We start from the raw sequence: 13,152 nt of genomic DNA, 5'->3' as shown, positions 1-13,152 counted from the left end.
ACAGCAACATCAAGTTCACCAGAGAGGATGTAAAGGACAACAGTTTGCCCTTTTTGGATTGCGAGGTCGGCATAAAAGATGACAGAAGTCTGAATGTTGGGGTATATAGGAAACCAACACACACGGACCAATACCTGCTTTTTGACTCTCACCACCCACTGGAGCACAAGCTGGGCTTCTTCAGGACCCTGCAAGACAGGGCTGATAAGCTACCAACCAGTGCCCAGGACCAGGCGAAAGAACACCAACACCTGAAAGGGACACTGAAAACGTGTGAATATCCTGACTGGACCTTTGTGAAAGCTCACACAAGATCCAGAAAGGAGAACAACCCAGTGAGGACGGAAGAGAGCAAGTGCAATGGTATAGTGATCTCGTATGTGTCTGAAGTGTCTGAAAAGCTGAGGAGGATCTTTAACAAACACAAGGTCCCTGTGTATTGTAAGCCGGGTAACACCCTCCGACAAAGACTGGTCCACCCAAAAGACCCCACACCACACAGTCAGAAGAGCAATCTGGTGTATGCAGTTAAATGCAGCGAGGAATGCTCAGATGTCTACATAGGGGAAACCAAACAACCACTACACAGACGCATGGCTCATTACAGAAGAGCCAACACATCAGGACAGGACTCGGCAGTCTTCCTTCACCTCAAGGAAGAGGGACACTCATTTCAGGACACAGATGTTCAGATCTTGGACAGGGAAGATGAATAGTTTGAGAGAGGAGTGAAAGAGGCCATCCACGTCAAAGTGGAGAAGCCATCTCTGAATAGAGGGTGTTGGTCTGCGACATCACCTTTCTCCCATTTATAATCATTCATTCATTCATTCATTCATTCATCTTCCAACCCGCTTAATCCGCTAACGCAGGTCACGGGGGAGCCGGTGCCTATCCCGGCAGTCTCAGGGCGTGAGGCGGGGGACACTCCGGGCACGACGCCAGTGTACCACGGAGCCACATAGAAACAAACAATCATTCACACACACACTCACTCCTACGGTCAATTTGGGACCAGCCAATCAACCTGAAGCGTATGCTTTTGTAGGTGGGAGGGTAAATTTATAATCATGTCCTTTCGAAACTCCCAAAAGGATTGTCTCAGCTGATTGACCCAAGTGATGTGTCTCATGCTAATGACCCTCATTAGCATACAAAGGTGTAACTCACATCTCAACGACTCCCTCTGACACCCCCACCAACAATCGTTGAGGAGCCAGACGGGTTTAACAACGGTCATTGGAATGTGAAAAGCTGATAGATAGATAGATAGATAGATAGATAGATAGATAGATAGATAGATAGATAGATAGATAGATAGATAGATAGATAGATAGATAGATAGATAGGTAGATAGATAGATAGATAGATAGATAGATAGATAGATAGATAGATAGATAGATAGATAGATAGATAGATAGAAAATGTTGATAGAGAAGTACAGAGAAGGCCAGAGGGAGCTGCATTGTGTTTTTGTAGATATGGAGAAAGCTTATGACAGGGTGCCCAGAGAGGAACTGTGGTATTGTATGAGGAAGTCTGGAGTGGCAGAAAAGTATGTTAGAGCGGTGCAGGACATGTATGACGATTGTAAGACAGTGGTGAGGTGTGCTGTAGGTGTGACAGAGGAGTTCAAGGTGGAGGTGGGACTACACCAAGGATCAGCTCTGAGCCCCTTCTTGTTTGCTATGGTGATGGACAGGCTGACAGACGAGGTTAGCAGGAATCTCCATGGACTATGATGTTTGCAGATGACATTTTGATCTGTAGTGAGAGCAGGGAACAGGTGGAGAAGAAGCTAGAGAGGTGGAGGTTTGTCCTGGAAAGGAGAGGAATGAAGGTTAGCCGCAGTAAGACAGAGTACATGTGTGTGAATGAGAGGGACCCAAGTGGAAGAGTGAGGTTACAGGGAGAAGAGATCAAGAAGGTGGAGGATTTTAAGTACATAGGGTTAACAGAGTAAATAGAACCAGTCCAGAGCAATGGAGAATGTGGAAAAGAGGTGAAGAAGCGTGTCCAGGCAGGATGGAACGGGTGGAGGAAAGTGTCAGGTGTGATGTGTGATAGAAGAGTTTCAGCTAAAATGAAAGGAAAGGTGTACAAAACTGTGGTGAGACCAGCGATGTTGTTTGGTCTAGAGACAGTGTCACTGAAGAAAAGACAGGAGACAGAGCTGGAGGTAGCAGAGATGAAGATGCTGAGGTTCTCTCTGGGAGTGACCAGGAAGGATAGGATCAGGAATGAGTACATCAGAGGGACAGTACATGTTAGAGGTTTTGGAGATAAAGTCAGAGAGGCCAGACTGAGATGGTTTGGACATGTCCAGAGGAGAGATAGTGAATATATTGGTAGAAGGATGCTGAGTTTTGAACTGCCAGGCAGGAGGCCTAGAGGAAGACCAAAGAGGAGGTTTATGGATGTAATGAGGGAAGACATGAAGGTAGTTGGTGTGAGAGAAGAGGATTCAAAGGACAGGGCTAGATGGAGGAAATTGATTCGCTTTGGCGACCCCTGAAGGGAAAAGCCGAAAGGAAAAGAAGAAGAAGATTGGAATGTGAAAAGCACTGACCACACCCCACAGGCTTTATAAGCTGGGACATTATCAGCCACTCTCTGAACTGAAGAAGTATCTTGGATGAGAGACAAAACGTCTTCAAGAACTTTCTTAACGTCCAGTGGATCGACTCAACAGCTTTTGGATAACATCACCAGAGAAGCTTTCACGGCAGTAAAGAGCAGCTCTTGAGTCCTCACATCCTGAGGTTACATTAAGCTGCTTTTATGCACTGAAAGGACAGAGGACAGTGTGTGATAGCGTAAAGATGAGGGGGTTGAAAGTGCATCCCAAGGCACTGAAAAGTAAAACCAAACCCTGGAGGTGGAAATGTCCAGGACTGGTATGCAGAGAGTGCAGATTATTGCTGTATCAGCTCAAGTGGAAAAGGCTCTGATGAACTGGTGTCCTCACTAAACTTAGGCATCTTTAGCTCTTAGTGTACAAACAGAACTATTACAAATCTGAAAGATATGAAGTTAATGTGTAACACAATGCTGCTACATAATGCCTGCAGATTCCGGTCAGACAGCTAAAACTGTCCGTTGGTTTACAGTTAACCATCTATAGTTTACAGAGTTATGTGCAAAAAGGACAGTTTATCTCCTAGACGGTGTATAATATCATCTTGACATACAGCATCTGTCCAATAATTCTGTCCGGCCTGTTCGGATAAAGAAAACGGTAATCTATTAATTTACACCAGCAGACAACAATCCAATGTTTTCTGCTGTGACAGAATATTAACATTCCTGTTTGAACACCATCCCAGTGCTGGTGCACTAAAACTGTCATGGGGATTCAATTAAAATAGACATCACCACAAACTGCTGCTAAAAAATGAACCAGTGAAGGACCAAATCTGTAATTGCAGGCTTTATAACACATTCCATTAGATTCTCAGCTCTTGTTTACGATGGCTCCAATCTATTATCTTTTTAAGCTTTCACCTATCATAGCTCAGACACTCAGACAATAATGGGCTGAAGCATGCCATAGCTATCTCAAATTATGATCTGATGTGTCAGCTGGAAAGTAACAGCCAACCCTCTGTTATAATGTGGCGACAATACAGGCCATAAAATTTCTCCAAGCGTTATTTAATGTCTTTAATCTAGAAGTCGAAAGAATATTCTTCTCAAGGTCTTGATTCAGTTAATGAAATATTCATGTAATATTTCCCTTTAATCATCCGGACCAAAACAATAACATAAAAAGTGGCCCATGAAGAAATATGACTCATTTGCACATTTTATAATGAATCTAATTAATGTTTCATAATGAGATTTTGTTTTCAGCAGTCCATCAAAACAATGGGGATTTTAGGTTGTTTTGTCTTGAGCAAGGATCCAGCAATGAATCTGATAGACAATGTGAAGTTCTGGAAGATGTAAGAAAACCCCCCAAAAACTCCAGAGTAGATGGACTGCGCAAGACACAAGATATGACAAATAACTCTTCTCCATAAAATCGATGTAATAACTGAAACCAAGTAAAACATTTTTGACCCTGCATTGAATGCATCCATGTAAATCCACTCTAGTCATGGAGACAGTGAGCTGATAAACAGTAACACAGCTTTCATAAAACTAGAACACAGATTGAACTAAATAGGTTGCAGGTTGTGATTAATATTACCCTGCATCTCATGCAGTACAAGAGGAAGGACATAATGTTTAAATGGCAATGGTTTTTATCTCTTATCCAGTTAGTCCTTGTGCCAGATAGATCACGGTTGTTTGCCTCAATTAAGTAGTGCTTTAAAATCATGGCTGTCCTGACTTATATAGTATGCTTATATGCAGTGAAGCATTCGTGCAATTTAAAGATGGTAGAAAGAGTAGTTTTTGGCAAAGCAAAGTTGTCCCTATATTTTTTCATTTGAAATAATACCTCATGCATCATTTTTCTTGGTAATTTATCTCAGTCTCACCGAGCCAGAATTCCTCTTCCAGGTTTCCGAAGCCAACCCGATAGTCACTCCACTTCCTGGAAAAGTCTGTTAGGCCATTCTGACGACGCTGGAATACCTGAACAACAAAGACGATTATACATTGTGACTCAGTTATTTCAATCAAAATAAATGACAAATGACTGTGATCAAGTTACAGTCGACCCACGACAATTATATTTTCTCACGTCTTCCTTTGTCTAACCTAACTGACACAGTCCTTCACTGCTGCACTTGTAATAGTTCAGCTATTAAAAAGATTTGCCTCAATGACTTACTATCCATCCTCCTTCATCAGTGGTCATGTCGCAGTACACCTGCACACCCTGGCTGGGGTCTCTGTTGATGTAAATTGTGTAGACACCACTCAGCATTTCTCCATTCAGCAGGTGTTGAGCACAATTCTGAGGTGTTGCAAATAGACGACTCCCTTGAAAAAAACAAAGTACAAATGACGATAAGTTACGATTTGTAATTTTTTTGATTTTTACATGGCATTTGGGGGGGGACATGTATGCTTATCTTCAACAGTGCGGTAATTAGTGTTATTATCAACAATGGATTAAATAGTTTCATGTAATGAGTTGTTGGTAGTGCTGAGGGCACCATCAGTTCTGGTTCTCATCAAATCTAACTTTTAAGTTATAGTTCTTTTTGTGCTATGAAGTTTTCTATTTTTACTCTTTGGTGCTTTTCCACTCATGGAAAAGCACCAAACAGCAGAGAGGAATTAGCTGATGAGCACTCTGAATTATTGGATTTCAAAACAGAGCCGGAAGTCATGTTTAGATCAATGTAATATTCATTTCAAGACCAAGAGAGAAAGCAGTACTATTGTCTATCTAAGCAACTGTTAGCTAACAAATATGATACCAGTTTCATAAGGTGATGGTGTTGTAATCATTTAAATTCAAACAGAACTTTAGTCCTTTGATCCCTCTTCCTACTGTTGTGTCAATTTCTTGATTTGTATGAAGGACTTGGACATGTACTTTACATTTCACACGAACTGCAAAAGAGTAAAAAAAATCAGGATCCTCAGCAGCCTTTCCTCAGTGTCACATCCAGCAACCACGAGCACCCAGTATTAGATTATCAGTAGGCTTGCAGTCAGTCGCCTTGCAGGTGCAGCCTAATGGAAAATACCTCTTACAAGGCTATAGGGAGGGCAAATAAAAACTGTGTCTGACTTCTGGGACCCATTATTGTGTTCTTTTAGTAATGATAACTCTTACGTAAGAATGCACTGCAAAAGGGGAAATACAGCCCAGAAGGTAAGAAAATTTAGCAGTTGGAATTTCCTTCCAAGCTTAAATCCAACAAATTTCCATTATAGTGTGTTTGTGTGTTTGTATGTTGTGTGAGTGTGTGATACCCGTAATGAAGGTAGTGGAGACTACAGCACTGGTGTCAAGTCCTCTTGCAGCTTGGAGCTTGACTGTGTACTCTGTGGTCTCAGCCAGTCCCTCCAGTCGAATCCATGTGTCTTCTGCATCCAAGATCAACTCCTAGTGTACAAAATTCAATTCACATACAATATGACAGATTAACATTTTTTTTCTTTTATTAACACTAACTGTAACCCTAACAATTACTGCTAATTTCTCATAAACCTCAGGGTTAAAACACAGTAATTAGAATCCCCACATGCTTTCTAACATTAACAAAAATTACAGCACAGCAACAAAGAAACCTTCAAGCTATTTTTGTCCAGGAAACACATGACAGCTTTCTTTGTGTCTGAGCAGTACAGTATTCTGTGTCTGACAACACTAAAGTATAAGTGAAATTTACTTGGGAGAAGTGGAAAAGACATTGCAATTTAAATATTGTATTTGTCACGAAGTGAAATATTACTTGTAGAAGCCGATTTTCTTTTTTTCATACAGCATTAGGAAATAGCTTTTAATATTGTAACTGACATTTTTTTCTTGTTGTTGAAAATGAAATGAATCAGCAGTAAAGTTTTTGTTCAACTGACTGCAGAACACATTGCCGGTATTTTGAAATGTGTAAAGAAAATACAAATAGAGGACCTGAGGAAAGCAAAAGAAGGGATGGGTGGGTGGCTGGGGGCAGCTTAATGGTGACAATGTGATAAAAGACGCTTATCGGACAGCTGAGCTGAGAAGCTGCCAAGAAATCAGGAAACATTTCTATTTTTGGTGAAGAAGTCATAAGGGTATAGTTTAGTTACACCCCTTTATTTTTTGACAAATCCATTTTTGTGGAGCCTGTCTTAAGGAAGCAAGATGTTTGAGATGTTCCTTTTTAAAAATACTTTGTGTAACCTCAGAAATTGATGAACATGAGCATTTCTTTTAATATATGATCCCCGAAGGGAAATTAGGACGGCACACTCTTGTAAGTTTGTTAATCAAACACAGACACACACATTATAATATATATATATATATATATATATAAAAATATTTCATTCACTCAGATCTACAACGTGCCCCCGATCTTAGAACATTGGATGACCCGCCCTACCACCTGCTCTACCACTGAGCCACTGCTGCCCCATGGACTTGAGCATGAGCTTGTCTAAGTGTGCATTTTTTTGTGGGTATATGTATTACAATTTGCCCTGGTTACACATTAAATATGAAAATATATATGAATTATTCAGTCTGTTTGAAAAAAAAAAGTCATACATTTCCAGGCAATGTGTCCATGTGAATTATGGAGGGAAGCAGATGGTAAATGGTGTCTCCAAGGACCAGACATTTTTGCACCAGGATCTCAGGGTCGAGATAGGATTTTTATTGAAGGTGATGTGGCTCCATCCTCCCAAGAATAATATACAACTTATTACATCTATCAGTAATCACATGGTTTAACGATTAAATGTATATGTGTTGGTGTATGTAATGGAGGGGATCTTTACTATTGCAGACATGGAAATAATCAAAAGGAAATTGTGAATTTAAAAATTGTTATTTAAATGTTAATCAGATAAGAAACTAATGTCACTCCTGGTTTGTATGAATTCTAAAAGTCCATCATTTCTGTAAAAATGGAAGTTGGCATGAGTCTCAAAAAAATGTTTCAGATTACAGCTGAGAACACTGCTACATGTTTTCATCAAAATCACATGAAATGGTGAGAACTGTGGGGGAAAAAAGTCTCCCGAGGACCACTTCAATCTCCAGCTACAATGATAATTTTTTACATGAGTGGTATGATTCACATTCAATTGAGTAATATGAATTCAAATATGACAGTTGTTGATGGATCTAAAGAAGGTGAATAAAGATGTGAATATAACATAAAATACTATCATTAAAAGTGGAAAGGAGTTTTTTTTTCCTCTTAATTTCATTACGTTTTACAAATGGTCTATATTAAAACATTTTATAAAGGTTTGAACTTCAAATTGCACATGAATAATCTTCATAGAAATCGGACGTAAGTCCAGTTCTGTGTCATTGTCATTTTCTCCTGCATGATCTTACCTCAATTGAGTGTGTTGGTGGTCATTCACACATCTGCTATCACTCACTTTGGTGAAACCATTATGTTATTGATAAAACAAGTTCTGATTTTCCTAGATGTCTTTTCACTGCTTTGCTTCAGCAGTATGTGTATTTCCAGTTTCTTTAAAGTAGCCTCAAACTGTCAATAACAGAAACGGCCCTCTCTTACATCTCTCTTTGCCATGCAACTAGGCCACTCTGTCTGGAACACTGGAGAGGGAGGGTTCGTGTTTACCCCCATTATTGGAAGAGCTTTGGGGTAGAGTCAGAGTGGGATATGTGATTAGTCAAATACATGAAATGTAAAGTCATTGGTGATAGGTTTGATGTAAAAAAAAAAAAAAAAACTTGATTTTTTTTTTAAGCAACCAAAGAAACTCAAAAACAAATATAAAAGACATTATTATGTCAGTGTGATACATGTACGATACATAGCCCAACTATATCAACTGAGAATTAGACACATTTGGTTGGTTGGTTGGTTGGTTGGTTATATGAAACATTCTCAGCTTTAATGTTACTCTAATTAATATTAAAACATCAATATTGCAAACAGCAAGTGGTACAATATTTGATTTCCTGTCTTATGAAATAATTTGTACAATGTATGTTTATGTATGAGGCAAATATGTTTGCTATTAGAAATAGAGCTTTAATTTCAGTTAGACATGAACATATAAGCATGCAAATTATTGATTTAGTATGGATTGTATACAAATCATACAATGAAGTTATGGGAAAGAGTAGTTGAAGCTAGACTAAGGGCAGAAGTGACCATTTGTGAGCAGCAGTATGGTTTCATATAAAAAAAGACTACTACTGATGCAGTATTTGCTTTGAGGATGTTGAAAGAGAAATACGGAGAAGGCCAGAGGGAGCTGCATTGTGTTTTTGTAGATCTGGAGAAAGCTTATGACAGGGTGCCATGTATGAGGACTGTAAGACAGTGGTGAGGTGTGCTGTAGGTGTGACAGAGGAGTTCAAGATGGAGGTGGGACTGCATCAGGGATGCAGTCTGAGATGGTTTGGACATGTCCAGAGGGGAAATTGTGAATATATCGGTAGAAGGATGCTGAGTTTTGAGCTGGCAGGCAGGAGGCCTAGAGGAAGACCAAAGAGGAGGTTTATGGATGTAGTGAAAGAGGACATGAAGGTCGTTGGTGTGAGAGAAGAGGATGCAGAAGACAGGGTTAGATGGAGACAACTGATTTACTGTGGTGACCCCTGAAGGGAAAAGCCAAAAGGAGGAGGAGAAGAAGAAGAAGAAGAAGAAGAAGAAGAAGAAGAAGAAGATTTGATTTTTGATTTTAAGAAGAAGAAGAAGAAGTATACAAGTGTGTACTGTAAAGTTTCATGGAAAAAAAAATAGAAACAAATCATAGTTTGGAATACAGATTAAATGGCTGAGCATGGGATCAATGGCTTAAAAGGATGTAATCATTCCAGGTATTGCAGGTATAATGATGATAAAATGCGCTTGCTTTGGGAAGAGTGGAAGCTAAAAATCTCAATTACTCTGTGTTGCTTTCTTTGTGCATGAGTGACACCTGATTATCAAGCACACTGCTGTAATACACAGTCAGAGTCATATTGTGTGTGTGTGTGTCTGAGAGAGAGAGAGAGAGAGAGAGAATGAAAGAAAGATTTTATTTTTAAAATCACGTTTATTCATAAAGTTGAAATACAAGATAGTCACATTGACACAAGATCCAAAAGAGATTTACGCAAACAGGAACTCACATTTCAAAAACAAATTATATGAAATGTAGGAACACAAGCAAATTATATGTGAACTAAACTAAGAGAGAGAGAAAGGATTGTAATGGATCATTATTTCATCAACTGTTGGATGTGAGGGTGTTTTGATTTTTTAGAAGCTCAGTCTACTTTGGGAGGCATTTCAAGGGTGTATCTGACTACATACTGTATGCGTGTGTGTTTCGAAGACACTCACACATCAAAAGCGATTCTTCTGCAGAACGTCTGGGGAAATTACAGTTTCATAACAAGCCTAGCACGTGTCATGCAGCTTTTACTAGCATCCTTAATTACTGATACGCTGCCATATCAAACAATTCAAAAAATAAACGATGTCTCTTAGGAGACATATTAAAGTAATATTGTTAACCAGGCTTGGTTGTTTTATTCTTCTCACATGTGGTTGCTTGTGTGTGTGTGTGTGTGTGTGTGTGTGTGTGTGTGTGTGTGTGTGTGTGTGTGTGTGTGTGTGTGTGTGTGTGTTGACCCCACATCAGGCTAGTGATGGAAAGATAAAATTTGAACGTAGATAAATTTGTTATGACTCTGCTTTAATGTTCTTTTCCTGAACACTGTTCAACGCTGGATAACTGCACATTCTCTATAATACATGCTCAATGAAATATCATCCATGCTTGCAGTAACAGCATGGGTGCTCAACATAATTTTCAGAGCCACAAAAGGAAACATATTCTAGCTGCAGAAAAATGTAGACATTTGCAGCATGCAGTATGTCACCATTGCGTGTGTGTGTGTGTGTGTGTGTGTATCTGCGTGTATGTGAGGAAGCATGAAGGTTGAGCTGCATCACTTACCTTTTGGCTGCTGTCAGTCGACTTGTAGATGAGCATGTAGTTATCTATTTCAGTGATTGGTGGTTGCCAGGAGACGAGAGCACTACGGTGATTCACTTCACTGGCTGTCAGGTTCAAAGGTGCATCCATTGCTGCCAAAATATAAAAAAATGCGGGGAGGGGGGTATGTTAATTTGATTGCTGTGTTTCAACTGAAAAGGGACAAGAAGTGGTTGCTAATTTGATAAAAAGGTGTATGCGAAAGTCTTCAAGATTTTCAAGCCATCCATGGACGACAGAGGACAGAGAGGACGACGGATGTAAATAACATGTAGTATGGCTGGAATGTTTTTGGTGAGGGCTATGGTCTTTACTTGTTTAGTAAATTCAGTTCAGTTACATTAACTCAGGAGCACAATATATGAAACACTTTAACTTACAAAGCAAATCAATATTGATATCTTTGATTTAATATTGATAAATTCTCTTCCGCCCCAAAAAGCTCTGTTTTAATGGGGCGTAGCTCTCAGCTCCCTATCAACATTTCCCTTCCCCTTGTGTTCACGTACATTTGTTTACTTGCGCCACTTCAACATGCCTGCATTACAGATCAATCGATCAGCACAGTCTGGAACTTTTTTAACTTTCAGTAACTTCGCTGCTACGTATTTTGCTTATATTCTCTAGTGTTTTCCACTCCTGTTTTTCATGATATAACGGTTGATTTGTTGGCACTAAGCGTGGACCTGCTTTCTCATGTTCCCAAGTCTTTTCTGAACAAAGACTCTTGGCTCATTGTGTAAACATGATGAGGCCGGTCGGTGAGATAATTACATCCCGCTTCAAAGTGATGTACTGTGATTGTTAAAGCTGGCTTTTCCAAAAATCGTCATAGACACTGACAGATCATGAATAACACGGGAGCTAAGCTAACACAAATTAATAAAATATGGGATTTTACCAGTAAGACCAAGTTTATCTCTTGCCATGAACCACGCGCGCATGCACACACACGCACACACACACACACACACACACACACACACACACATACACACACACACACACACACACACACACACACACACACTCACATACACAACTGAAGTGGACCTAACTAGTTAGCCAAATACTAACTGAGTTCAACAGTTTGTGAGGAACTTTCAATGTGGGAGGACCACTATGTATATGTAAAGACCTGAAAAAGTGTGATAGGACCCCTTTAAGCACAGAAACAGCAATGGATCCTGTCCTCAGGCTGACTAACATGCTGTGCTGCTTTGGCCTGAGTTTTTGGATAATGAAAGCAGAATAAGGTTCACACAACCCACAGCTAATCCTCAAATGATGAAATTAAGTGGTAAATAAACATGTCTATGTCTAACATGTCTACAAATAGTATGCCAGTGTTGCCAAAGGTCACCTTTGAATTCATTATTGAATGAGTTTTTTCTTCCACTATTATTGCTTCACTGAATCAAGATTTAAAGTATGAGATCATGTGATTTTTCTCCTTTTGCAAGGGAATAACCTTCATTTTCTTAGATTTTTAACTGCTTTTATTTTCCTTTTTTTGAAAGGTTTGCCATATATGCGCCCTTGCACATTCGCACATTAACATTTGCGACTGCACCTCATCGCGGATTTTTGGTAGGCAACCAGGTGATACTGTACGCGCATTCTATTGGCTGATGGCATCTGGACATGCGCTCGTTCCGTCAGTCCTTGACTTTCATGAGACACAAAAGTACTTTAAACAGTCGATAAGAGTGTGGGAAAAGGTAATACAGATAGAAGGTGGTTTAATATCAGTATGGGGAAAGTTCATAAACGCTTAAATTACAGTAAATAATAAGACAAATTGATCGCGATCTCGATCTCGGATTTTTAATTGCGTGTGGTTCCTGGAATTTATTAACTGCAAAGAAAGCGGGAGCACTATAGTGTGAGATGGAAAATACCAGGTAAAAGAATGCACTAAATGTTCCCAGTTGAAATCAAATTTGCAAGAATACTAGCACATTATGTGCATGAAGTCTTAAACCAAGGACTTAAGTCCATGGCCTTACAGTATAGTGTTCCAAATCCTTCAACAAATTAAGTCTGTTTTCTAAAAAGTTAAAGTAAATGCTTTAGCAACTGAGTTCTGCAAATGTTTTTATTCAAACTGGAATAAATTATGCATATGTTGGGAACTAGTTTTCTCATTTTCAGATAAATTAGGTCTTTACAGCACCATAAAGGTATATGTTGGATTAAAATAAACAACAGGGCCAAAGCTAATAGTGATAAACGACTGTGTCTTTCAGTGCAATTTCATGAAACATGCCTTTGGCAGACGACATCAGGCAATACTCGTGGCTTAGACTGTTATTAGAGTTGGTGATATTTAGAAGAATTACGTTTTAATTAATGAAGACAGATGATGTGCCAGATCATTACTTTTTAAGCAAATATCATAATATTGATGATTGGAAATTTCTGCATAAATACTATAATGAAAATTTAGTCCTTGAGGTGAATGAAAGCCACGATCAGCAAAGCCCACCCAAGTTTTTGCTGCATATTACAATATAACATTCAAATATCACATTGGTCCTCAATAGAATTAACTAA

General features: G+C 39.3%; 1 protein-coding gene across 2 annotated transcripts in view; it reads right to left on the bottom strand.

The window, feature by feature from the left end:
- The window catches only part of tnr (tenascin R (restrictin, janusin)), a 227,360-nt gene that overhangs the window by 27,175 nt on the left and 187,033 nt on the right, over positions 1–13,152 (bottom strand). For both annotated transcript variants that reach the window (XM_068339849.1, XM_068339850.1), the window contains exons 23-26: positions 10,558–10,688; positions 5,881–6,013; positions 4,784–4,935; positions 4,488–4,584 (exon numbers count right to left, since the gene is read on the bottom strand). In XM_068339849.1, coding sequence (XP_068195950.1) covers positions 4,488–4,584; positions 4,784–4,935; positions 5,881–6,013; positions 10,558–10,688 — 513 coding nt within the window. The remainder of the gene's footprint in view (positions 1–4,487; positions 4,585–4,783; positions 4,936–5,880; positions 6,014–10,557; positions 10,689–13,152) is intronic.

This window comes from Antennarius striatus, chromosome 18 (assembly GCF_040054535.1).
Source record: "Antennarius striatus isolate MH-2024 chromosome 18, ASM4005453v1, whole genome shotgun sequence".
In the NCBI taxonomy this organism is placed as follows: Eukaryota; Metazoa; Chordata; class Actinopteri; order Lophiiformes; family Antennariidae; genus Antennarius; species Antennarius striatus.
Note: the sequence above shows the minus strand (reverse complement) of the source record. Positions and strands in the feature narration are given on the sequence as shown.